Below are 24,338 nucleotides of genomic sequence, written 5' to 3'. Positions count from 1 at the left end.
AACCACCAAAACCAGCTCTGTGCAAGGTGTTTTCCCTGGTGTTGCGTTACGCAAAATCAGCAAACTGTAAAATCTAAAACATCGGCACAATTTTCAGATGTTCATGGGTCAAGCCCAGTGTTTGCACTCCAGGGCCCGTATCCCTAAAGAATTTTTGTGCAAAAAGTGGCTCCTAGCGGCCAAATTCTAAGAAAATTCTCCGAGTCATGACGTTTTCTTAGAATTTCCCCTAAAAGTGACACGAAAATCCCAGTTAATATAAAAGCTATTCCTCAAGATTCCTAGCGCAGGGAAGAGGACTTTTAGTGGCTTAGGAGTTCCCCTAAGCAGCTGCACAAAATGGCCAACAGAGGAGGCAGGAGAGATGTCCTGCAAACACTGGATGACAGGGAATTATTGAGACGCTACAGATTGGATCGTGCAGGAATCATGTTTGTTGTGGATCTCCTTAGAGATGCAATTACTACTTCATTAAGGACAGCCCCTTGAGATAGGCCATCTTGTTTTCAATGGGGTCCATATGGGAGTGAAAGTACAAAATATGCCAGCTAGGATATTAATATGAGCAAATAAGACACAAATCATTATTTGAACAGGGTGTAATGAGCTTAAGTTTTCACATATTTTAGATTCTAATGTTAGGCTATAACCCCTACAGCTTACTATTCATTTTCCAGATATTTTCTTGAATGTGAAATATTATTTACAATTACAGTCTGCATAAGATTAGAGTGTATAATTATGTTTATTGATTTGAGGGTACATCCTTTGCTCATTATCACCAAAAGTTCATTTTCATCAAACTTGTAGGATCAACCAATCACGGCTTTTGAAATGATGACTCATACCTAGCAACGGGGTCAACCACACCTCCTCACTAAGATAGGATTTTCCATCCATTCCTTGCTCAGAGTTCACTGAAAATGTTCTGGAATCACTTCTAAGCTAAAACTCCTGGCAAGGAATTTTTAGGTTAAGTTAGCAGCTCTCTGAGAGGATTCTCAGAATCTTTAGGGATACGGGCCCAGATAAGAAGGATCTGACTTCCAATTAATAAATTAACTAGCAGCCTTTTTTTCCAGTGGTGGATGAAGCACACAAAATATAAAATAGCATACCTTGACAAATAAATAAAAATGCAAAAGAATCATACCATCAGTATCAGGGTCACATGATTTGACCAAGATCCTCCAAGATCAACATCTATGTTGGTCCTGGAATAACATTCCTGTCCAAAATATAGTTATTTTTTGGATTCGAAGTTTGAAATATCATTCAACTCATTTCAATAATTCTTTGTCATAATTCACCTTGCACTTCTAAGTTTTTAAATTTAGATATTTTAAAGACAGACTTCCACATTTTTATCAGTCCTCTAGTTTTCTGTATTTTTTAAATATATATTAATAATTTATTAATAGACTACTATATTTTTTAAGTAATAGCCTAATAATATCTGTATACAATTTGAGTGAAGGATGTACATTAGTTAATGAATTAGTATAGGTGTGAATGTCAGGAGTGAATTTTAAGCAACCATGTTTTTAAAGTGAAATCATGAAATCAAAGTTGACAATTCATTTTTTATGGAATATTGCAGTGTTTATTAGAAATGACTTATTCAAGTACATAATGTTTTTTAAAAACCCACGTGCCCTTAATTTTTAATCATAATAGCTTTCCCTCCTACTTGAAACAACTTAAAGCAATCTTCAAGTGATGTTAACCATGGAACTTATTTTAACCGTATAAGGAAGCCTTCATTAGAAAAGGCCAGTTGTTGTTTTTTTTCAGTTGGTTAAGATAACTAACAATAACTAGCTATATACACATCAAAGCATGATGACACTGTTTATTATAAGTGCGCACTGCAGTTTTGTCGTCTGCCACTTATATGCTTGAGCTCTTTGGATTCAGATGGATTCTGATTGTCTATCAATGTGTTTATTGTTCATCAGCTGGAAAAAAAATTATGAAAGTGATTTCAACAATATTGTTCCTCTGTGCCATTATCACTGTAGTTGTGGTGTGGACTCTGCTAGTCTTTTAAATTTGAAAGATTTTTTATCAATTAAAATAGATTTTTATAAATTAGGGGCAGTTGTGGCCTAATGGATAGAGAGCCGGCCTCCCGGTTCTCATCCAAAATATCTTAAATTGTGTTCCGAAGGTGTTACGGGTTTGGAACGACATGGGGTTTTCTAAGTGATTAATGACAAAATTTTCATTTTGGGGTGGATTAACACTTTAAGTTTGTTCTATTTACATGCTTAACCCCCATAATACTCGTTTATCTTCTTATTTGTGTTTAATAATTGCATTATCCAACAGTTTTTCTCCATATTTTCCAGTTCCTCCTTTATCTTCTATCTTCTGGCCTCTCTGATGTTTGTGTTGATTTTCCTGCTAGCGATGAGACTTGAGGTGCTTCTCTTTCTTGTACCTGTGATTGTACAGCTGGGGAGGATCTCTCTTGCTCTGTGGCAATACTTTGTACTGCTGTTCCAGGGTTCTCCCGTCCATGTGTTCTTGCCCTTACAGCTACAATGATTGATTCTCCTGCTTCTGGCTGTATCAGCTCTTGCTGAGTGTCAGTATTCCCTTCACTTGTTTGTATTCTGTTTTGACCATCATCGTGTCTAGCCACTGCAATATTGACACACAAGCAGAGAAACAAGAGATGTATTACATTAAAGTAAGTTTTTAAAGTAACTTTATTTCAGTGTAGTGACGTATTTCCAGCAGAAACAGAATACTGAATAGAGGGCAGGGTTTTATTTTAGCGCTCCTCCTCTCTGTCTCTCACTCATAGAAACCTAACGGTCGGAGGGGTGTGTTTAAGGATATTCTGCCCAAGCCGTCAAACTGACGTCATCAAAAAAGGAACGCCATTCCAGAGCGGAAGAAAATGTTCAGATTTTGATTAAAGATTACCAAGGCAATTTTTTTTTTTTTTCAGCGGATTAACTTGCAGGGATTAATTGTTAACATCAAGACTAGCAATGTGCAATAGTAAAGTAAATAAAGTCCATTTTGATTTCATGTCGACTTTAAACTAACCAAATCACAAAACACATGCACCTTCAATGGTACTGCAAATCATGCCATCATCTCCCACTGCAGGCAATCAAAAGATATCAATAAACTGTTATTTAAAATGTTATTAAAAATATTAAAGTAACATGTTATTTGTTTTTTAATGGATTACAAATTTATATACAACAAAATTAAATGAAAACTAATGAAGTCTCTTACTACTAAGACAAAGCAACTACCATTTCATTCGTTATAGCTATACTGTATTCTCTGATCATCTGCAGACTCTCTCTCTCTCTCTCTCACACACACACACACACACACACACACGTTGGTTTTTGTGGTGTATGGGGACTCTCCATAGGCGTAATGGTTTTTATACTGAACAAACTGTGTGTGCTATTGCCCTACACCAACCCTACACCTAAACTTAGCCCTCACAGGAGACTTTGTGCATTTTTAGATTTTCAAAAAAACACCATTTAGTATGTTTTTTAAGCCTTTTGAATTACAGGGACATAGGCAGTGTCCTCATAAACCACCTTCATATTATAATACCTCTGTCATAGGTATTACAAATACAAATTTGTGTCCTCATAAACCACATAAACATGCACACACACACACACACACGTGATATCTTACTGAGGGGAGGAATTCCTTCTTTACTCCTTAAACGTCTTGCAGGACGGCCTAAAATAAAAAACAAACAAACAAAAAAAACACTATTAATCAAAATAAAAAAAATGCAATTTACTTTATATATAAACCTTTTTCTTCTCATTGCCTCTCACGGACTTATCGAAAGCTTTATTTCTCATTTCATCTTGTTTGAGTGTTTCTTGAAGAAAAGTTTAGGTTCCCTGAAATTGTTGTGCATTCTGTAGCAGAATTGTGTACTTTTCTAAGCGCATTGCAGACATTATCAATATAGCATCATCATTGAGGACCTTAACAGAGTTTAAAGGGGTCATGTGATGCTATTTTAAAGATCATTATTTTGTGTATTTGGTGTAACAGAATATGTTGACATGCTTTAATGTTCAAAAAACACATTATTTTTCAAATACTGTCCATTGTTGTAGTTCCTCTATGCCCCGCCTCTCTCAAACACTTCCCCTCCTTCTGACAAGCGCAGTCTGCTCTGATTGGCCAGCTGACACAGTGCATTGTGATTGGCCGAACACCACAAGCATGCGTCGGAAATGTAACGCCCCTTACAATAATCCTGCGCTTCAGCTTTCATAGTAAATATAAAGACAGTTAATAATGTCCTTAGTTTTACCATCAGTTCAAGCCCGAAAGGGGAACAGAGTCGCATGACAGACACAGTGATGATGCTCGTATATATTTGCAGTACACAAGCCACGATTAAGAAAGCTGACTCCACTGTGATGTGACCCTGTCTCTCTCTCTCACACACACACACGCTCATGTGCGCGCACACACACACAATGCACAAAACTCTGCATTTGAAGAGTCAAAAGCAAATACTTAAACTAATAACAAAACATACTTACAGTCACACACCAGATTCAGAAGTGCCAGATTGTTATAGCAAAGTCAGAATTACCTCCTCTCCAAGGTTCACGAAAGTGTCCATAAAATGCGTTGCACAAATTCGAATATCTGGGTTGTGCTGTTCTGTTGTAAATAATCTTAATGATTCCTAAATGCATCTACATTCGGAAGGCCAAATAAAATGCTTTTGCTTTCGCCTAGAAACACACAGCGTCTCCCTGGCATGCCTGCATCAACACTACTGCGGTTACTGAAACCACGTCTTCTTTCCTCACGTGCACTTTTGGGATGCATTATGCAAATATTTATACATCGTGATGTAGACAAGTGGGGGCGTGTTTAAACTTTAAATGAGCCGTTTTAGGAAGGATTCTTAACTTTTATAAAGAATATCTCTTTGGTTTTGAGACTTTAGTCTTTGCAACTTTAGGGATCTTATCTATGCACAAACAGCTTGAAACACTCCAAAGAGAAAGGAAAACTTGAAATCGCATCATATGACCCCTTTAAGATATTATTACTGCAATTTCTTTTTGTAAAAATGCTTTAAAGCAATGATTATGCATCAAACCTGTGACCCTGGCATTTGTTCGCACAACACTCTACCAGCTGAGAGGAACAATTTCAGCTTTCTACGACTTCAAACTGAAGATCTTCTGACTAATGGATAACCTTAGTTGAATACTTACAGCTGATGTGAAGAACAACAGTATCTTGTATTGTTTGACATTCATGGATGACTTCACAAATATAGCGGCCCCTCTGTGAACTTCTGACGTCTCTGAGAGTCAAAGACACATTTCCATTGTGTAGATCTTCCAATGAGAGACTCACTCGACCCTCATATTCTCTGCTCACTGTCACCTGTCCATCCTTATAATGACAGACCAGATCAGACTTATTCCTCCACTTGATCTCCATTGAAGCAGCACTGATAGCTGGCTCAAGATGACATGATAGAATAACATCATCTCCAGGATTAAAATATACAGTGTCAGATGGAAATACAAGAGAAAGCTCTGAAAAGAGAGAGAATACTAATAATAACAATAACATAAAAATGCAATTTTCGTAATAGTGTTGTATGTACAGTGAGCATTACAGTTATACATAATTTGTCTTTTGACTTGCCTTGACTAGTTTTTGAGACTTCTTTAGCTTCAGCCATTTTTAGTATTTCTGCACATCTGAGACACTGATGGAAAATCCACTGTAATACAAAACAAAGTATGACAATACGAATGTGTCCATGAATGTTTTTGCAGCTTTTTTGTTCTTAACAATCCTTAAATTTATGAACAGTAAATTAAGTTTCAACTGCATTCAAACCTCTAAACCTATAAATAAAATGTAGTTAAATTGAACTTTAATATTAGCTAAATAGTTTAACATGGATAAAACGGATGTGCTGTAAATATGGTGCTATTATCTGAAGATACTGAAAAATGCTCAATAATAAAATCACATAAATTCTTGTAAATTAGATCAAATCAAACAATAAATGAGTCTGTTACAAATGTTGTTGTCATTTTGTCTAAAACTTCAAAAGACTAAACTTCAGATCTAATAAGGTAATTATTAGTTTCAAGTTCCAAGTTCAAGTTTCTCTTTTATTGTCTCCGTTAGGAGAAATTTGTCTTAGGCAAACAGGAGAGCAGATCAAACATACAACAATACAATTATTCAATACCCCCCCCCCCCACAAAAACAAAAAAACATATCACTCCTAATACTAATAATACACCAACATTTCATGTTACTCATCACATTACCTTCACCCACAACAACAATCACTTATTATTTAATAATTTGACAGATAATGGAATTAGAGAAAATTTCTATCTATTCAGTTTACAGATTGGAACCCCGTATCTCCTGCTCGAGGGCATCAGCTCATACTCCTTATGGAGAATATGGCTTGGGTCACCAATAATTTTAAGACTCTGCTTCCTAACAGACCTCTCAAAAATGTCCTGAAGAGAAAGTGGGGACAACATACCAATTATTTTTCTAACCACATTTTGAAGTTGTGACCTAAGTTTAACAGTCAAATTGCCAAACCATATTGTAAAACCATAACATATTATCGATTCAATAGTTGATCTGTATAACAGTAACACAATACTTTTATCCACCCCATAAACCCTGAAATTGGAAAACAGGTTATTGTCAATGTGCTAGTCGCTTCAAGTCAGTTAGTTCCTTGACAAGCATTGACTTCTTGTTAGTATCAAGTCTTGGTGTATCACTATACCTCACTTCACTATGAGAAAACATGTCAGTGTTGAAGAGTTATCACTTAAAGTAGTTTGCTTACCATCAACTTGGAAATTGGAGGAACATCTGCAAATGAAATATTTCTGCTCTTTTTTATGACAAATGGATAAACACCTCGAGTTTTGTCATATAGAATTTCCTCATAGGTTTGGATCCATTGCTTTCATATGCCAACAAGAACAGTCATTCAGGTGACAACATTTTGTGGTCATCCTGCTAATTTATAACTGAGCTATTTTGAATGACTGATCGATTGATTTATCTGATGCAGTTTGCAAAAAAGCATAAAGGTGAGTCAGAAGAGTTTTGGAACTGTGTTTATGGACCAATGAAACAAAGATGAACCTTTATCTAAGTGATGGGCAAGCAAAAATGTGGAGAAAAGAAGGGAACTGCAAAAGATCCCAAGCATACAGCCTCATCTGTAAAGCATGGTGGAGGTGGTGTCATGGCATGGGCATGCATGGCTGTCTCTGGGACAGGCCCTCTCAACTTTACTGATGACTTAATGTATGATGACAGTAGCAGAATGAATTTGGAAGGGTACAAAACCATCTTACCTACCAATATTCAAGAAAATGCCACCAGATTCATTGGGAAGTGCTTCATATTGCATCAGGACAATGACCCAAAACACCCTGCCAGTTCAGTCAAGGAATTTATAAGAGCAAAGAAATGGAAAGTCTTATTGCCCAAGTCAATCTCCAGATTTAAATCTGATTGAACATGAATTTCACCAGCTGGAGAGGAGAGTAAAGGCAGAAACTCCCCAAAACAAGCAACAATTGGGATTGGCTGCATTAAAGGCTGGGAAAAGTATTTCAAAGGATGAGACCAAGAGTCTGGTGATGTCTATGGGTCACAGACTCACTGCTGTGATTGTGCGCAAGGGATCTGCAACTAAATAATAGCTTTTAATCTTTTATATCTGCCTTATGTTCAACTGTCCCAATACTTATGCTCACATCAATGAGTGGGATGAACTCTAAAAGTGCTGTTCTTTTTATTTGGTAAAACATGTATGTGTTGAAACGGCTAATAATAAAATGTGACATTCTGTAGTTTTGTCTCATATTCATCTTTTAATCATATTTGCAAATGTCTCGACACAGCCAACAGAGCAATTTTGTCTTTACTGTTCCAATACTTATGGAGGGGTCTGTATATACACACACACACACACACACACATATATATATATATATATATATATATAGAAAGAAGGAAGGAAGGAAGGGAACTGCACTACAGACCGAGTGGATTCTGACTCACTAAAACTCCTCTGATTCATTGCGTTATAGAAATCAACAGACATGTCTCTAAATATGCTACAATGTACAACGCTGCAAAAACAGAGCGCAAACACAAATACATATTTGATTCTGAACTGAGGCGGCTGCAAGTTACTTTCGTTTTGTTGTTTAGTTGCTTCTTTCCTGAGTCTTGAACTTAGTTACATACGTTTTCCTTAAATCATCCTGGCGACCCATTTGTTTGAAAACCACTGCTTTAGGGCAATGTTTGATTAATTTGGTCGGGTTTATTACGCAGACACGCTTCGTCGATGGGGAACAGAATCGACTGCTACACCAGTCCACTTAAAGAGATATTAAAACTCGATACAATCAACAATAAGACGCACATTCATAGTGTGGTTATAACTCACCTTAGCCTATACGATCAGTTTGTATCTTACAGCATGTATCAAATTTCTTAAAATAAATAATAATTTGCTTACCTTCCTTCTGTTAACAGCGACAAAGGTGATTCCCAGACAGGTCAGGTGAGTTTGAACTGATCACGTGACATTTACTATAGGTGCGTTCGACTTGAAGCACGGCTACAGACGGTGGTCAACGAGAGTAGCCGCTTGCAGTCAGGGGCGGAGTTGAAAACGGAGTCGTTAAGTCGGACACTTCGGGGCTCTCGTAGTTTGCTGCATCTACCTCAGTCATGGCAGATCACGTGGCGTTTGCTTGCTTTATTGCAGACTAACTGGAAGCTATAGAAATGCTGTTATTGTTGTATGAAATTGAGCACAATGAGCAACGAAAGTGAGTAAAGGTTCAATGTAATAAGTATTGTTTTTATATATCCAAAGGGACATGGGACCATACCCAACACCAGTGTGACTCGTTATTTCTAATACTAACCAATCAATGCAATTACACTTAACAATTTTCATTAGAAGTGATTCTTTTTTTATTACTATGTTGGTTTATGTTTTAATAAACCTTTAAGATGTATGTAATATTTTGAAAGGGTGTCATCACGATTCATTATGTGTGTTTTTGCTACTGCAACTTAATAAAAATAATCTATGAAGATAATAATTGTATGTACTAAATGTGGTTTTCAGATAAAAGAATTAGGATGTTACATATTTGTTTACTTATTTTACTATTTCTCCAGTTAGGTAAGCACATTTCAGTAAGACAAAACACCATGAACATTCATACGTGAACACCATGAACAGGCCTACGGATAAGCCCAATTTATTTGCCTTTCTATTATGATTTATACCAGCTTATGAAAGTGATCTGAATGTTGTATTAAGTTGACATCCAGCCAGAGTTGTTGGCAGTAATCACATGCAAGTGAAGATGGATGAACCCAGCAACTAGACAATTAGTATCAATCAGAATCCATGATGACCACATTATATTAAAAGTCTGTAAGATTGACATTTGATTTATTCCATAAAAAAATTATCTAAATAGGTTATGCAGCTTAATACTGTAAAAGGTCTGTATGAAAAAGGTCCAAAATAAACCTATGCACAAAACCTATATAAACGAATTAACAAAAAAGTGATTGCAGTAAAAATAATTGTAATCTTTTAATAAACATGATTTACGAGATGAAGATGACATGAAAAGTTAATTTATTTTTATTTTTTTGAAAGTCCGTATATGAGCATTAGTGGGACTGAAGTTGTCAGAATAAACCCGAAATACACGTCCTTGTTGTCATGTGGTGAATTTGGCCAATCGTGAAACAGCTGTGTCGTCATCAGCGCTCCCGCAGTCGCTCTGGAGAAATTGCGCCGGCTGAGTCAACCGTCTGCTCTCGAAACGCTATCGCGGTACTTTGATGCCACACGTGACAGTGACGTGTGGTCGGCGCCGGTTCAAGTCGGACTATATTTCTAACCGTAAATGTCTATTTCTGTTTTCTCAATTAATGCCAGAGGTTTACGTAATCTTTTGAAAAGGAAATCTTTATTTTTATTTTGTAAAGGAAAGGGTGTTGATTTTTATTTTGTGCAGGAAACGCATGCCTGTAAGGAAGATGAAAAATTTTGGAGAAGTCAATGGGGAAATGACATATGGTTTTCGCATTGCACCACTAGATCTGCAGGGGTCGCTATATTAAAAGGAAATTTCAAGGGTAAGGTCCTAAGCCATGAAACTGATCATTTGGGAAGAATGGTAATATTACATGTTAACATTGATCATACTCACTACACTCTTGTGAATTCATACGCCACCAATAACAGACAACTTAACAATGAGTTTTTTACAAATATTGAAACTAAATTGAAACTAATTAAGAATAAATTTCCCCTGGCAAATATTGTATGGGGAGGTGATTTCAATAGTGTATTTGATGAAGATTTAGATCGATGGCCATCAAGAAGAAATGAAGCTCATTGTGAAATTAAAAATGTATGTACCCGTTTGGATTTAGTTGACATCTGGCGTCTCAAATATCCAGACACAAGGATGTATACATGGAATAACAAAGATTATTCTAAGCAATCACGCATTGATTTTTTCCTAATATCACAAGAACTGGAACAATGTGTTCAATCTGTGTGTATAGAGCCGTCAGTTTTAACAGACCACAAGGGTACGTCAATCTCTATTAATGTACATGGTCCAGTTGAATCGAAATTCAAAAGAAGTTATTGGAAACTGAATAAAAAGTTATTAGATGATCATTATTTTAAAATAATGGCTTCAAAGATAATTGACAAACACTGGTCTCAAGCTAAAATAATGAATGTTTATGGACAACATTGGGAGATGATGAAATATGAAATCAGGAACTTAGCTATTTCAATGGGGAAATCCATAGCTTCAATTAAAAGACAAAAAGAATATAAGGTTATTAAAGAAATAATGCGATTGTCCAGTAAAGGTGATTTGAATATGCAAGAATTAATAGATTTATCATCATTACAAGAACAACTAGATAACATTTATGAAGAAAAAGCAGAAGGTGCATTTATCAGATCAAGATATAAATGGTTGGAACAGGGAGAAAAAAACACTAAGTATTTTTTTAATTTGGAAAAACGGAATGGTGAATTGACTTCTTTAAGTAAATTGTTAATTAATAATACAGTTATAGAGGATGAAAAAAAGATTTCACAATTTGTTGCTCAGTTTTATAAAGATTTATATACTTCTAAATTAGTATCTTCTGATTTGAATAACTTTCTAAATAGTGTTAAAGATAAAGCCAAAGTTATTGATGATGATTTCAAGATGTTTTGTGAAGATGATTTAAAATTGGAGGAAGTTATAGAATGTATTGGTAACCTTAAAGATAATCGTTCTCCAGGTAATGATGGGCTTATTAGTGAGTTTTATAAAGTCTTTCGAGACAAGTTAGCTCCTTTTTTGCTAGCAGTGTTCATAGAATCCATTGAAAGAGAGGAATTACCCGCTTCTTTAAGACAAGGTGTTATTACATTAATCCCAAAGCCAAACAAAAATATTCTTTATTTAGAGAATTGGAGACCCATTAGTCTATTAAATAATGATGCCAAATTATTTGCCCTAATTTTTGCCAAAAGACTGAAACAAGGATTAAAAAGTATCATAGATGAGGAACAGACCGGATTTATTCAAGGAAGACACATTAGTAATAATATTAGATTGATACTAGATATGGTAGACTACAACGAATATATTTTAGAGGATAGTTTTATTTTGTTTATTGATTTTCACAAGGCATTTGATACCATAGAACACCATTTTTTATTCAGAGCTATTGAATTTTTTGGCTTTGGCAGTTATTTTCAAAATGCTATCAAAACCTTATACAAAGGGTGTACCAGTTCTGTAAAATTATCAAGGGGGACTTCTGGCAGATTTAATATAGGCAGGGGAATAAGGCAAGGGTGTCCGATCTCCCCTTTTTTGTTTTTGTTAGCTACGCAAATAATGGCCCTTCACATTAGAAAAGATGATTTTCAAGGAATTGCTGCATTAGGGAGAACATTTAAGTTGTGTCAGTTTGCCGATGACACTACTTTATTTTTGAAAGATTTGAATGAAATCATTAAAGCAGTGAACTGTATAAAAGAATTTTCAGAAGTATCAGGTCTAAGAATGAATATGAATAAATCAGTTCTGTTTCCTCTCAAAAAATGTGCTTTGACTCATTTTCATAATATTCCAATTAAAAACCAAGTAACATATCTGGGAGTTGTTATATGTAAAGATGAATATTTGCGTAATGATTTAAATTTCAGTCCAATTATTACAAAAACTAGTAAGAGATTTAATATGTGGTTGCAAAGGGATTTGTCAATTCAGGGGCGGGTACTTCTGTCAAAAGCTGAAGGTATTTCCAGATCAGTCTATACATCCTTATCATTGGATATTCCTCCTAAAGTTACAAAACAACTGGATAAAATGCTTATTGATTTTATCTGGAAACATAAGCCTCATTACCTGAGAAAAGAAATTTTATGCAACTCCAAAGATAATGGTGGTTTAGAGGTGTTGAGTTATGATACTTTAAACAATGTATTTAAAATAAATTGGCTTATTCAGTACTTAAAAAATAAAGACAGTATTTGGAACTCCTTTCCCAAATATTTATTTAAGCAATTGGGTGACCTCGATTTTTTGTTGAAATGCAATTATTCAATTGAAAAACTACCAGTTAAGCTTGCAAAATTTCATAAACAAGCTCTTATGGCATGGACGCTGGCCTACAAACATAATTTCTCACCAAGGAGGTATTATATTTGGAACAACAAAGATATCTTATACAAAAATAAATCTTTATATTTTGATTACTGGTTTGAAAACAACATTATAGTAGTTAGCCAGCTCTTAAACAATGATGGAGTTTTATTAACATATAAGGAATTTATTAATACATTTAAAATACCAGTTAGACCTAAAGAATTTGCAGTTGTAATGGATGCAATCCCTCAAAAAGTTTTGACCCTTCTCAGAAGTGCATCACAGGAGAAAGATTTGAATTTTCAAGAGATCAAGAGTAAAATATTTATTGGTAATACAAATATTATACAAAACAGACTCTCAAATAACTATATTAGGAATATACTTAATAACACTGTTTATCCTCCAGCTCGCTTTTTCTGGTCTTCTGTATTTGGAGAAGTGAATTGGCGTCAAGCTTGGCGAACAGTAGACAAGTTCTATATTACTAATAAAGTAAAGGAGGTTTCTTTTAAAATAATGCATAGAATATATCCAGTTAAACATGTGCTGGAACGTTTTAAATTAGAAATTGATTACTCTTGTGATTTCTGTAAAGGTGAAAAGGAAACTATTTTTCATTTATTTTTTCACTGTATACATACAAAAATATTTTGGATTGATGTGGAGTTATTTATTAAGAAAATGTTGGACATTTCTCTGCAGCTGAGTGGATTTGATGTAATAATATATTTCGGTGATCATGGATTTGATAAAGATAAAGCATACTTCATACAATTGTTAATTTTTATGGGGAAGTTTCATATTCATAAAATGAAGTGGTCAGGCTCCAGACCAAACTTTTCTCATTTTATAAACGATTTCAAGCTGTATTGTAAAGTCCTGTGTAATTGCACAAACAAAAAGGCTATTAGAACTCATAATATTGTAAGCAGGTATGCTATTGTATAAAGTGAGGCCCCAGAAAAAAAAAAAAAAAAAAAAAAAAAAAAAAAGGTTTGTAATTTTTTTTATTTATTTGTCTATTATATTTTGTTCTGTCCTCTGGCACTGTTTCATTATACTAATGTTGTTCATCTTTTTCTATGTTTCTTTTACACTTGATTGTTTCTCGTTGTATTGTTCTGATGTAAGGCATAATAAAAAAAAAAAAAAAAATTAAAAAAAAAAAAAAAAAAAAAAAAAAACTATATTTCTAACCGGCATGCACTGCTTCAAGTCAGCCGACGATCGGTCTGCTAAGTGCTGCATGAAGTCGAACGCACCTTATAATTTCTTTCACTTTTACTTTTTAATCTGTCGAATGTTAATGTAAAGGCTAGATTGTATAATATATCCTACATAAAGGTCACATATACATTTGTTATATATATATATTTTTTTATATATATTTTAAGAACTAATAAACTTTGCATTCTACATTACAAATATTGTTGGGTCTTTGACCATTTTTTTTTTCCTCTCTTGAAAGACATTTTGATTAAAAATTTCTCCTGCTAAATGCATAAATATAAAGGCAAATCATTCTTTTCAAACAAGCGATCCATAATTTTAATGACTAAAAGAGGACCTTACATAGTTTAAGATATTTTTACTGCATAATGTTTCTGTAAAGCCTCATACATTGTGGAAAACTAACTGACCTGCATTGCATTTTATCAATCAATACATGTGCTTGCCGTGTTGGGAAGGTTACTTGAAAATGTAATAGGTTACAGATTACAAGTTACCCTACTTAAAATGTAATAAGTAGTGTAACTTTTCAATTACTTTATTAAAGAAATGTAACTGATTACATTTGATTACTTTTCTAAATTTCTAATGTTTTCAACTGTCAATCATTTTCATAGATGTAAAGCAGGCAGGGTTAACCTTAGAGTGGGGCTCAACACTGATTACTGTCAGACTTTCCAAATCTTTCATCACTTGAATTAAAATTATAATAATTTAATTTTAAAGGAGACATTGGATGCAAAATATCTTCATTTGCATATAAATGTGTGGACACAACCCTACAATGATAAAATTTCATATATATGCCATATCTATGGTCACGCGCTTCCTGTTGCTAAGCAACCGCCTTCCAAACTTTAGCTTGTGTTTATAAGGCACGAGGAGCGAGAGGTGAGTTTCACACATATCTGTTATGTATACGGCTACACATACTTCTGCTCATACATGCTTTGTAAATGTAATGTATGTATTTTTTTGTACTAGCATCGATACCTATATTGCTATGAAATGTAAGTGCGGTCAGCTGCTTAAGTCAACATCAGTCCGCTGAAACTTTTGATACTAATATCAACCGTAAGTTAATGGGTTAATATTATTTGATACTCGCAGTCAGGCACTATCCTAATTTACAATTTCTAACTATTTGTGAAGAATGAGCGCCGGTCGGACTGTTGAGGGAGCGGGGTGTGTGACCTGGTGGGGATTCGGGCCTGCTCGAGACCTCCTGAACTCAGGTAAAACCAGACTAATAAACCACAGAAAGAACAGAAGAAATCACTAATCATAGTAAACCATCAAATATCTATAAAACATCAAAGTTTGTTTTATATTTGAATTCTCATGATTGTGTATTCACAGACACACACAGAGCGAGGCCGCATGGAGAGCTGAATGTTTTGCTGGTGGGCAGTGCAGATCCCAGACACATCCTCAAGACCATCACTGGACTGATGGACACAGACACGCTACATGTGAGTGATTCTGTTACATGCAGCATGTGAACTGAGTTTATTCACTTATTACAGTGTTCTAAATCAGTTGTGTTGAACATGCTGTATTAATAATGAGATGTGTGGTTTGTTGCAGGTTTGGGTGATTGAGAACAGCATGGAGGTGCTTGCCAGGCAGCTATTGCTACTTTATTTATCACTTCTGAACCCTGAGAACATGAGTCGACACAGTATGTACTTCATATATGACCTTGCTTCTGCTATTTTAAAATTATATCCCATAAAAATAATAATTATACACACACACGCACACACACACACACACACACAAGGCATATTACAAATAATAATAACTATTTTATTCTGACATTTAGACCTTTCCTATTGTTTCACAGGGAAATATAGGAAATAATGCAATCTCCAGAAAATACAAAAAACCTTCTGTTTTAGTTTTTGTATACACTATAATTGTCATGTATTGCGTGCATGTTTGCATCAGGTAACATCAATTTGGGTTTTATTTGTGTTGTATTTTTCCAGAGAAGACAGAAGTGTTTCTGGAGGTGTTTGGAAACTCTGAGATTCGCAAAGAGACGGAAGAGACGTTAAAACACGCTGCGGCTCAGCTCTCTCTGTCCATCACAAACACTCTGTCCTCTGACTCACACAGCCACCCTTGGCTTGATACAAGTCTTCTGAAGGTCCAGCATACATTAATCTGATATACAGGTCCTTCTCAAAAAATTAGCATATTGTGATAAAGTTCATTATTTTCTGTAATGTACTGATAAACATTAGACTTTCATATATTTTAGATTCATTACAACACAACTGAAGTAGTTCAAGCCTTTTATTGTTTTAATATTGATGATTTTGGCATACAGCTCATGAAAACCCAAAATTCCTATCTCAAAAAATTAGCATATTTCATCCGACCAATAAAAGAAAAGTGTTTTTAATACAAAAAAAAAGTCAACCTTCAAATAATTATGTTCAGTTATGCACTCAATACTTGGTCGGGAATCCTTTTGCAGAAATGACTGCTTCAATGCGGCGTGGCATGGAGGCAATCAGCCTGTGGCACTGCTGAGGTGTTATGGAGGCCCAGGATGCTTCGATAGCGGCCTTAAGCTCATCCAGAGTGTTGGGTCTTGCGTCTCTCAACTTTCTCTTCACAATATCCCACAGATTCTCTATGGGGTTCAGGTCAGGAGAGTTGGCAGGCCAATTGAGCACAGTAATACCATGGTCAGTAAACCATTTACCAGTGGTTTTGGCACTGTGAGCAGGTGCCAGGTCGTGCTGAAAAATGAAATCTTCATCTCCATAAAGCTTTTCAGCAGATGGAAGCATGAAGTGCTCCAAAATCTCCTGATAGCTAGCTGCATTGACCCTGCCCTTGATAAAACACAGTGGACCAACACCAGCATCACTGACTGTGGGTACTTGACACTGGACTTCAGGCATTTTGGCATTTCCCTCTCCCCAGTCTTCCTCCAGACTCTGGCACCTTGATTTCCGAATGACATGCAAAATTTGCTTTTATCCGAAAAAAGTACTTTGGACCACTGAGCAACAGTCCAGTGCTGCTTCTCTGTAGCCCAGGTCAGGCGCTTCTGCCGCTGTTTCTGGTTCAAAAGTGGCTTGACCTGGGGAATGCGGCACCTGTAGCCCATTTCCTGCACACGCCTGTACACGGTGGCTCTGGATGTTTCTACTCCAGACTCAGTCCACTGCTTCCGCAGGTCCCCCAAGGTCTGGAATCGGTCCTTCTCCACAATCTTCCTCAGGGTCCGGTCACCTCTTCTCGTTGTGCTGCGTTTTCTGCCACACTTTTTCCTTCCCACAGACTTCCCACTGAGGTGCCTTGATACAGCACTCTGGGAACAGCCTATTCGTTCAGAAATTTCTTTCTGTGTCTTACCCTCTTGCTTGAGGGTGTCAATGATGGCCTTCTGGACAGCAGTCAGGTCGGCAGTCTTACCCATGATTGCGGTTTTGAGTAATGAACCAGGCTGGGAGTTTTTAAAAGCCTCAGGAATCTTTTGCAGGTGTTTAGAGTTAATTAGTTGATTCAGATGATTAGGTTAATAGCTCGTTTAGAGAACCTTTTCATGATATGCTAATTTTTTGAGATAGGAATTTTGGGTTTTCATGAGCTGTATGCCAAAATCATCAATATTAAAACAATAAAAGGCTTGAACTACTTCAGTTGTGTTGTAATGAATCTAAAATATATGAAAGTCTAATGTTTATCAGTACATTACAGAAAATAATGAACTTTATCACAATATGCTAATTTTTTGAGAAGGACCTGTATTTGCATTTATACGGCATGCCATAATCAAACTCAGCTCAGTAGTATCCACTCTTCTGTTTTATCATAGTTTAAGGAGAGAGATGAGTTGGTCCGGATCTTTAAACTGTGGGAGCGGCCTCCGTCAGTGCCAGCGAGTGTACGTAAGGTCTGGGACGCCCGTGTTCGGCAGCACCTGGGGACTTGCTACGACTCACGACTGGGCTGTTTCGACTGGGATCTCACTATGAAACTGCACCAGAGCGACGTATGTACCACATCTGACATTATTATGCATCTTTACTCCTGACGATCAGAGCAGTGCAATGAAACTTACTTTTTAGACTTATAAAAGCTCATAGACTTGTAATATTTTGTAATAAATGTAAGTGCTAACACCTAATTTACGTATTAGCTAATAATAGCAGACACTCATTCTATATTTCCACATTTTATTTTATATACTATTATAGTTATTATTTTTTATTTAGTTTTCATTTTTGTATTTTATGTTTTCACTTCAATTATAAAGTTTCAACTTTGTTGTTTTTTGCCATGTTTATTTAAAATGTCCATATATTTTATTTTAGCACTTAACTGGACAACGAAGATGTTTTTAAATATTTATTTTAGTTAACAGTTAAGTTGAACTTAAGTTTTTTTTAATGTAAAAACTAATTAGTTAATGAAATAACCCCTTTTCATTGCTATTCTACAAAATCCAGTGGTTTTTTTTTTCTCAGTGTGGTGTCATTGGCAAACATCAGTATGTGAAATGGAGGGAAAGTGGTGTGGCTTTTGAGATGAGGGAGGGGCTCTACCAAACAGCCAATCAGAGTCTGCTCTCCACGCGAGTGTTCAATCATGTGAGTAGATTGGCTTTCTACTATAATAGCTGTTGTTATTGTGTGGCCCATGAAACACTGTCATGCAACTCCAACTGTTGTGTGTTTGTACCAGAGAGGAGATCAGGTTGCTGTTAGAGGATATTGGGGTGACATCGTCTCCAGTCCGTATCTATCCTTTGGCATAGAGACAGAAAACAAAAACCTGCTGAAGAAACAGAACAACCAACATGTGAAGGTGAAAGAATTAGTTCATTACCTCCCATTCAAAGTCACAGATGAAAATCTCATAAAAGTACAAGACCACATTTGTAGCTTTTAATTTATATTGAATATTATATATTTCATTATAATAACATTTGCATCATGAGTAACCATTCTCTGGCCATCTTTCTTTCTCAGACAGCTCAGGATATTTCAGAAGTGAACGTCCTGGCATTGTTTGAATGTCTTTCCACTAGAGGGAGCTCTTTACTGAACAAAGATGAACCAAACCAATCAAGTTCCTGTTGTCAACCCACAGACAGTATCATAACGGAAGAGAAGATACAGAATGATCCACCTGCTTCTCAAACTCACACTGAACCTGAGCAACATCCAGCAGAGCAAAAGACACAAGCTCATGGTAACATCATATTATGCCAAAACATAATGTACTTTTATTGACAGTCAAACTGAAACAATCAGTTTTAAGTTACAGCTTCCTATACATTTGCTTTGTGTTCCTGTGCGTTTTTGCAGATTTGTTGAACTTGAGTGGAGTGAAAGTGTCATTTCTGTCTCCAGACTCACTCAGCAAACTTCCTCTCAAAAATAAGTACAGGAGCTTGTTTAACACCATCTTCTGTTCAGCCAGGTAAAGCCCATTCATAAACAGAGGATTTGAGTTTGTGTGTCAAGTGAACAACATAAAAATACCTGCTGATAACACAATCTCTGTCTTGTCTTCTCAGTATGGTTCATCAGCTGGATTCTTCTCTGAGAGAGATCGCAGCGCCTGATGCTGCTCTGGTAATAGAGTTAGCAAAGTGAGTCCATCACACACAGACAAAAATACAAACATTGCCACTAAATGACTTACATTTGTGCTCATGATCACCTTTTTATGATCTGTTTTTTGTTTTTTTCAGCTTTCTGCTAGACATTTCAAAAGAGCAAGTGTCAGGTTTTGCTGACAGAGTGAAGGAGATCGCTGAAGAATCAGGATTCACAGCAACGCACGACCAGAGCAGTGACGTATATGCAATATTCACACGGAAAAAAGACTGAAGGACATTTTCAGATACACGCTTTACAAATGTACTTTGCACTACATCAGCCATATGCATTTGAATTACAAAATTATGTGTATATAAACTCATAAAAGATGTCTGCACATTTCAGCACAAACTTAAGTATTAAAAATGTAAAATGCACAAAAAACAAAGACATCCTTACAGTAGCTGTAGTTCCCTCATTTTCTGTAAAGGCAGGTGGTTTATGTTATAGCAAAAAGCTGAAATCACTAAGACTACAGCAACTTTATTCTGGATTTATTAAGAATGATTCCAAATTCCGAGTATGGGTCACCATACCTGGCCACACACCACTTCCCTTTCCCCTAAATGTTACTAACTTAATTACATAATCTGGCAGTTTTTCTCGGTTCGTTCATGCCTCTTTTGTGCTAGGTCTTCTGGCCTCCTTGGTCTTTGTGTCCTACTTCCTGCTGCTGATTCTGATGGTCTTTCTCTTTCTTGTGCCTGTGATTGTACCGCTGGGGAGGATCGCTCTTGCTCAATGGCAAGTACTCTTCTTTCTTGTGTCCTTTCCAGAATCATTGCGTTTGGTGATATTCTTTCTCTTTGCAGAACCCGTGATGATGTATCTGGAGATGTTAACTGTTGCTCAGGGGCATTGCTCTCTTCTCTTGTTTGTCTTATGTTTTGATCACTGCTCTCTCTTTCCACTGCAATATTGGCACACAAGCAAAAAAGCAAAACATGGACTGTAATGTTTGCGGTAATTCGCCTTTTCCTAACACTACAATAAAACAAGCAAAGAGATTTTATTTTCTGAAACAAGGAACTGCTCGACTTTACTGGGGATAAAACTATAGATGTGTATATTAACACACAATACAATACAGACGAACATTTCTGCATTTTTAGATTTTATTTTTAAGACATTAAGCATGTTTTTTTTTTTAACATTGGCTCCCTGCTCACCATAAAGGTAAAACCTGAACACACTCACACAACCAAATAATATTCAAAGTGATATCTTACTGAGGGGCCGAATTCCTTCAGTACTATTTGAAAGCTCTGATGCAGGACCTAAAATTGAAGTAAACATTTTTTGATAATTATAAAAAATGATTATCACCATTAAAGTCCATTTGAAAGTGTGCCAATAATGCCTCTCAGCTAAAACATCTCACCTTCCGTTAACCTGGTCTCCACTGTGCTATCTTCCTCCACTGAAGACATCACTGGACAAAGAATATAATGCATTAAACATGTAAATCCTTTGCAAAATTACATACAATGCAATTTAAATAAACACCTAATTGACAGGTAATGAGTTACAGTAACAGTATTCTCTAATTCATCCTCAAAATGTCAGATAGTACTCAAACATGTCATTTGTTTTATCATGGTGGAGACTTTACATTGAAGTCCATTGTTTTAATATTGAGCTAATGGTATTTATGAATTGTTAGATGTACATTAAATCATTACAAATTATGATGTAAAAAATGTTTTCCTCATGAGGACCGTTGGCCATCTACTCCCCAACATATAGATAAAACCTGAACACACACGCATGCACACATATTCATTTAAAGTGATGTCTTACCGAGGGGATGAATTCCTTCAGAACTACTTGAACGCCTAGGTGTAGGATCTAAAATTGAAGCAAACTAAATTAATCAGAGGAAGTCTGTAAACTTTGCCATGTAGTTTCAGTCTACGTATACAAAAGAAAATTTAGAATACCTTTAAAAATAATCTAGAGGAAGCATTCAAAGACCATTAATCCAACAAATATATTTGAGGTTAAGGTAATTCTTGATAGAACACTGATCTATCAAGCTTACATGTGGAAAAAATATATATACACTATGAAAACATTTATATAAACAATGACTATATTAAGTAAAGTATCTATCCTGTCTACCTCCTACTGGCATTTTATACACTGCATAATATAGTTTTCCCACCATGTAATGTACCACAAGTGAGTAAGAAATGTCATGTTCTCTCACCTTCTGTTGACTGTGTCTCTGTTGTGCCGTCTTCCACCACTGAAGACAATCACAGGATAAAGAAGATTATCATTTCGTATTTAGATCCCTTGCAAAATTGCATCCAATATAAATCAAACCTTAATGGCTCATAATTACAATTTCACTGCCGTTAACATAACATCGCAGGATCCTCTGATCATCTTTCAAAATAAAAATCTCTGAAGTGTTTTTTTTTTTACTTTATTCACAGCCAATAATCTAAAGGAAGCTCATCTTGGAGGATTGTCTTTCAAACTTACTAAGAGATGTCTTAGTCTTTCTCTTTTTATTCTTGTCATCATTATCCATTGTTTCTTGAAGCACTTTTAGTGTTTTCTCAAGCATGTTTGTTTTTTGTCGCAGAAAATCAAAATGCATTTTTCCCAGGACGTCCTGCAGCTGCTCTAATTTGTCATCACTCTTCTTCTTTTGAAGCTCTAAAACAAACCAAATGTCAAGGTCATTACTTCATTGCAGCCATGAAAAAAAAAATGCACAAGATCTTTTATATGTGCTATCTTGGGATAAAAAGAAACCTATATGAGATATGACATATGAGCACTGGTATGTTGCCATTTACAGCACTCAAATATACAGTTGAGTAGTCAGCATAAAATGTAATTATTCAATGCAATGAATCATATTTCTGTGAATAAATTACAAAATGAGCTAGAGAAGTTGCAACTTCAGTTTTCAGAATATGTTACCATTCACTTGCAGGTGAACTATTCCCGTTTGCAGACATCCATCATGAAAAACACTGCATGTATATTCTCCTGAATCTGATAATTGAATATTTTCTAAAGTCAGAGCAAGATTTCCTCTCTCCAGCTCCTGGATGGACAGATTCACTCGGTTCTCAAAATCATTATTTGTTCTTTCCTGCCCGTTATTAAACTGAAAGATTAATTCCATTCCTCTACACCATCTGATGTCCATGGACACAGCACTGGTTTCAGGTGAGAGATGAACAGGTAAGATGACGTCTGATCCAGTATCAGCAGATACTGTTCCAATAGGAGTGACAAGTCTAAAGTCTTTTTCAAGACAGAGAAACATGGTCAATAGCATGAATACTCCCTGTCACAGAGTATCTTTGATTTACCAGTTCCACTATATTGGAACTTGGTGTAGAAAAGCAGATAAGTCAATCATTCTGCAAGAATATAGTTTGAATATCAATCATATTTAGTTGTGCCCCACATGCAGCAGGGGGGATAGAATAGTTTCTTTAACATACTGTTTGAAAGAGACTGAATTTTGTTGATGAAAATGATTTTGTTTTGTTTAAAAAAAAACATGCTGATATTGTTGATATCAAAATTAAACTTTCTTTCTCACATAAATATGAATTTCTTCAAAAAAAAAAAAAAAACATTTTTACTGGCTATTTGTCAACTACACATTTACATAAAGTGACTGATTTCATTGTGTCTGTCTGTCAAAACAACTCTTTCGGATTCAAACTATCACTCCACAAACTGGGCAGGGATACATTTATTGCAACATTTTTACACCACTTTTTTCTCTGTCTTTGAAACTAAATGATATTTCCATGAATAAGCCATCACATCTTATTGTTAAATGTATGCCCTACGTTTTTTTTTACTTGTGACATTACAAAAGAAATAAACATTTAAAAAGCTTTCAGAAGTATATCCACTTATAGAGACTGAAACTGATCAGTTACTTACCTTCTGTTTCCCCAAGTTGTTTTTGTCTACTACCGTTAAATGTCTTCCAGTTCTCTGATTCCACTTTGTCATGTGACTGCCGTCAAGCCATTGTTTGACAAACCACAGTCAAGCCGTCAGCAAAAACATGCTTTTAATCGTACTTTGACATTCTTATCTATAGTTGGGATGTCTACAGTGGATCTCGGACTGCGGAGCGAATAACTGGTACAACTATCCCCACTCTCCAAGAACTGTACTTATCCAGAGTGAATAAAAGAGCAGGCAAAATCATTCTGGACCCCTCACACCAGGACACTTCCTCTTTGAACTGCATCTGGTCGGCCCTACAGAGCACTGAGCACCAGAATGGCCAGGCACAGGAACAGTTTCAGGAACTTCCCTCAGGCAATCCATCTCATGAACAGATAACTTGGCAATAAATGTGTAATAACACTATTTATAGATTTAACCCACATACATATTTACATTTCCTTGCATTTGTAGCCTACATAACATACCTGTACACAAAGTGCCATTTGTATATTATTTCCTATTTACTTACCCTATTTTTTTTTTTTTACCATATTCTTTTTATTCTCTGTGTCTTGTCTTGCCACTGCCATTCTGTCTTTGCCATGAAAGCATTTGTCACCATAATTAATTAACTTTAAAACAAATAAATGACCAAAAAAATGCAATAAATAAATGCATTAGCAACTTTTAGTCTACACAAATGAACACAAGTCATCTATTCATTATTCAGGCCAAGATAATACAGCAAAATCTACTTAAGTAAAGGGAAAAACAA

The 24,338-nt window shown here is 35.7% G+C and overlaps 3 protein-coding genes across 7 annotated transcripts; 1 reads left to right on the top strand and 2 right to left on the bottom strand.

The window, feature by feature from the left end:
- Positions 1-1,586: 1,586 nt before the first annotated feature.
- On the bottom strand, positions 1,587-8,789 carry LOC306864611 (butyrophilin subfamily 2 member A2-like). Its single transcript, XM_079408727.1, has 5 exons — positions 8,573-8,789; positions 5,689-5,767; positions 5,247-5,576; positions 3,682-3,729; positions 1,587-2,646 (listed from the first exon to the last, which is right to left on the bottom strand). The coding sequence occupies exons 2-5, from the start codon at positions 5,723-5,725 to the stop codon at positions 2,360-2,362; spliced, it is 702 nt and encodes a 233-aa protein (XP_079264853.1). The 5' UTR covers positions 5,726-5,767; positions 8,573-8,789; the 3' UTR covers positions 1,587-2,359.
- A 6,050-nt stretch (positions 8,790-14,839) lies between these two features.
- On the top strand, positions 14,840-21,545 carry LOC306864736 (dynein axonemal assembly factor 3-like). Of its 4 annotated transcripts, XR_013783808.1 has the most exons (15): positions 14,842-14,885; positions 14,979-15,068; positions 15,147-15,229; positions 15,354-15,466; positions 15,582-15,675; positions 15,986-16,146; positions 17,833-18,009; positions 18,485-18,607; positions 18,702-18,824; positions 18,989-19,211; positions 19,328-19,442; positions 19,540-19,614; positions 19,717-19,885; positions 20,257-20,368; positions 20,437-21,156. XR_013783808.1 is itself a non-coding variant. In XM_079408937.1 (14 exons), the coding sequence occupies exons 3-13, from the start codon at positions 15,148-15,150 to the stop codon at positions 19,853-19,855; spliced, it is 1,425 nt and encodes a 474-aa protein (XP_079265063.1). In that variant the 5' UTR covers positions 14,859-14,885; positions 14,979-15,068; position 15,147; the 3' UTR covers positions 19,856-19,885; positions 20,257-20,635. The 4 variants fall into 4 exon arrangements, 3 of the variants coding, with proteins under 3 accessions (XP_079265061.1, XP_079265063.1, XP_079265062.1); XM_079408937.1 differs by having other exon boundaries at positions 14,859-14,885; positions 20,257-20,635; XM_079408935.1 differs by having other exon boundaries at positions 14,840-14,885; positions 19,717-21,545.
- Positions 19,209-23,886, bottom strand: LOC306864738 (uncharacterized protein). Of its 2 annotated transcripts, XM_079408940.1 has the most exons (8): positions 23,549-23,886; positions 22,562-22,891; positions 22,115-22,291; positions 21,834-21,872; positions 21,425-21,472; positions 21,006-21,056; positions 20,854-20,901; positions 19,214-20,534 (listed from the first exon to the last, which is right to left on the bottom strand). In XM_079408940.1, exons 2-8 carry the CDS (start codon positions 22,791-22,793, stop codon positions 20,206-20,208), a joined length of 924 nt encoding a protein of 307 aa, XP_079265066.1. In that variant the 5' UTR covers positions 22,794-22,891; positions 23,549-23,886; the 3' UTR covers positions 19,214-20,205. The 2 variants fall into 2 exon arrangements, with proteins under 2 accessions (XP_079265067.1, XP_079265066.1); XM_079408941.1 differs by lacking the exon at positions 22,562-22,891 and having other exon boundaries at positions 19,209-20,534.
- Between the last annotated feature and the right edge of the window lie 452 nt (positions 23,887-24,338).

The sequence above is a fragment of the Barbus barbus genome (assembly GCF_936440315.1).
Source record: "Barbus barbus genome assembly, chromosome: 46".
Taxonomy (NCBI): Eukaryota; Metazoa; Chordata; class Actinopteri; order Cypriniformes; family Cyprinidae; genus Barbus; species Barbus barbus.
The sequence above is the reverse complement of the archived record's forward strand: the minus strand, read 5'-3'. Positions and strand labels throughout refer to the sequence as shown.

Coding starts and splice junctions, on each gene's coding strand:
- LOC306864611 (XM_079408727.1), bottom strand. CDS start 5,725: ATGGCTGAAGCTAAAGAAGTCTCAAAAACTAGTCAAG. Junction 3,730..5,246: donor TGTTGTTCTTCACATCAGCT/GTAAGTATTCAA, acceptor TTTTTATTTTAG/GCCGTCCTGCAAGACGTTTA. Junction 2,647..3,681: donor AGAAGGAATTCCTCCCCTCA/GTAAGATATCAC, acceptor TCAATATTGCAG/TGGCTAGACACGATGATGGT.
- LOC306864736 (XM_079408935.1), top strand. CDS start 15,148: ATGAGCGCCGGTCGGACTGTTGAGGGAGCGGGGTGTGTGACCTGGTGG. Junction 19,443..19,539: donor ACCATCTTCTGTTCAGCCAG/GTAAAGCCCATT, acceptor TTGTCTTCTCAG/TATGGTTCATCAGCTGGATT. Junction 19,615..19,716: donor CTGGTAATAGAGTTAGCAAA/GTGAGTCCATCA, acceptor TGTTTTTTTCAG/CTTTCTGCTAGACATTTCAA.
- LOC306864738 (XM_079408940.1), bottom strand. CDS start 22,793: ATGGACATCAGATGGTGTAGAGGAATGGAATTAATCTTTCAGTTTAAT. Junction 22,292..22,561: donor AGTTCACCTGCAAGTGAATG/GTAACATATTCT, acceptor GGTTTGTTTTAG/AGCTTCAAAAGAAGAAGAGT. Junction 20,535..20,853: donor TGAAGGAATTCGGCCCCTCA/GTAAGATATCAC, acceptor CCAATATTGCAG/TGGAAAGAGAGAGCAGTGAT.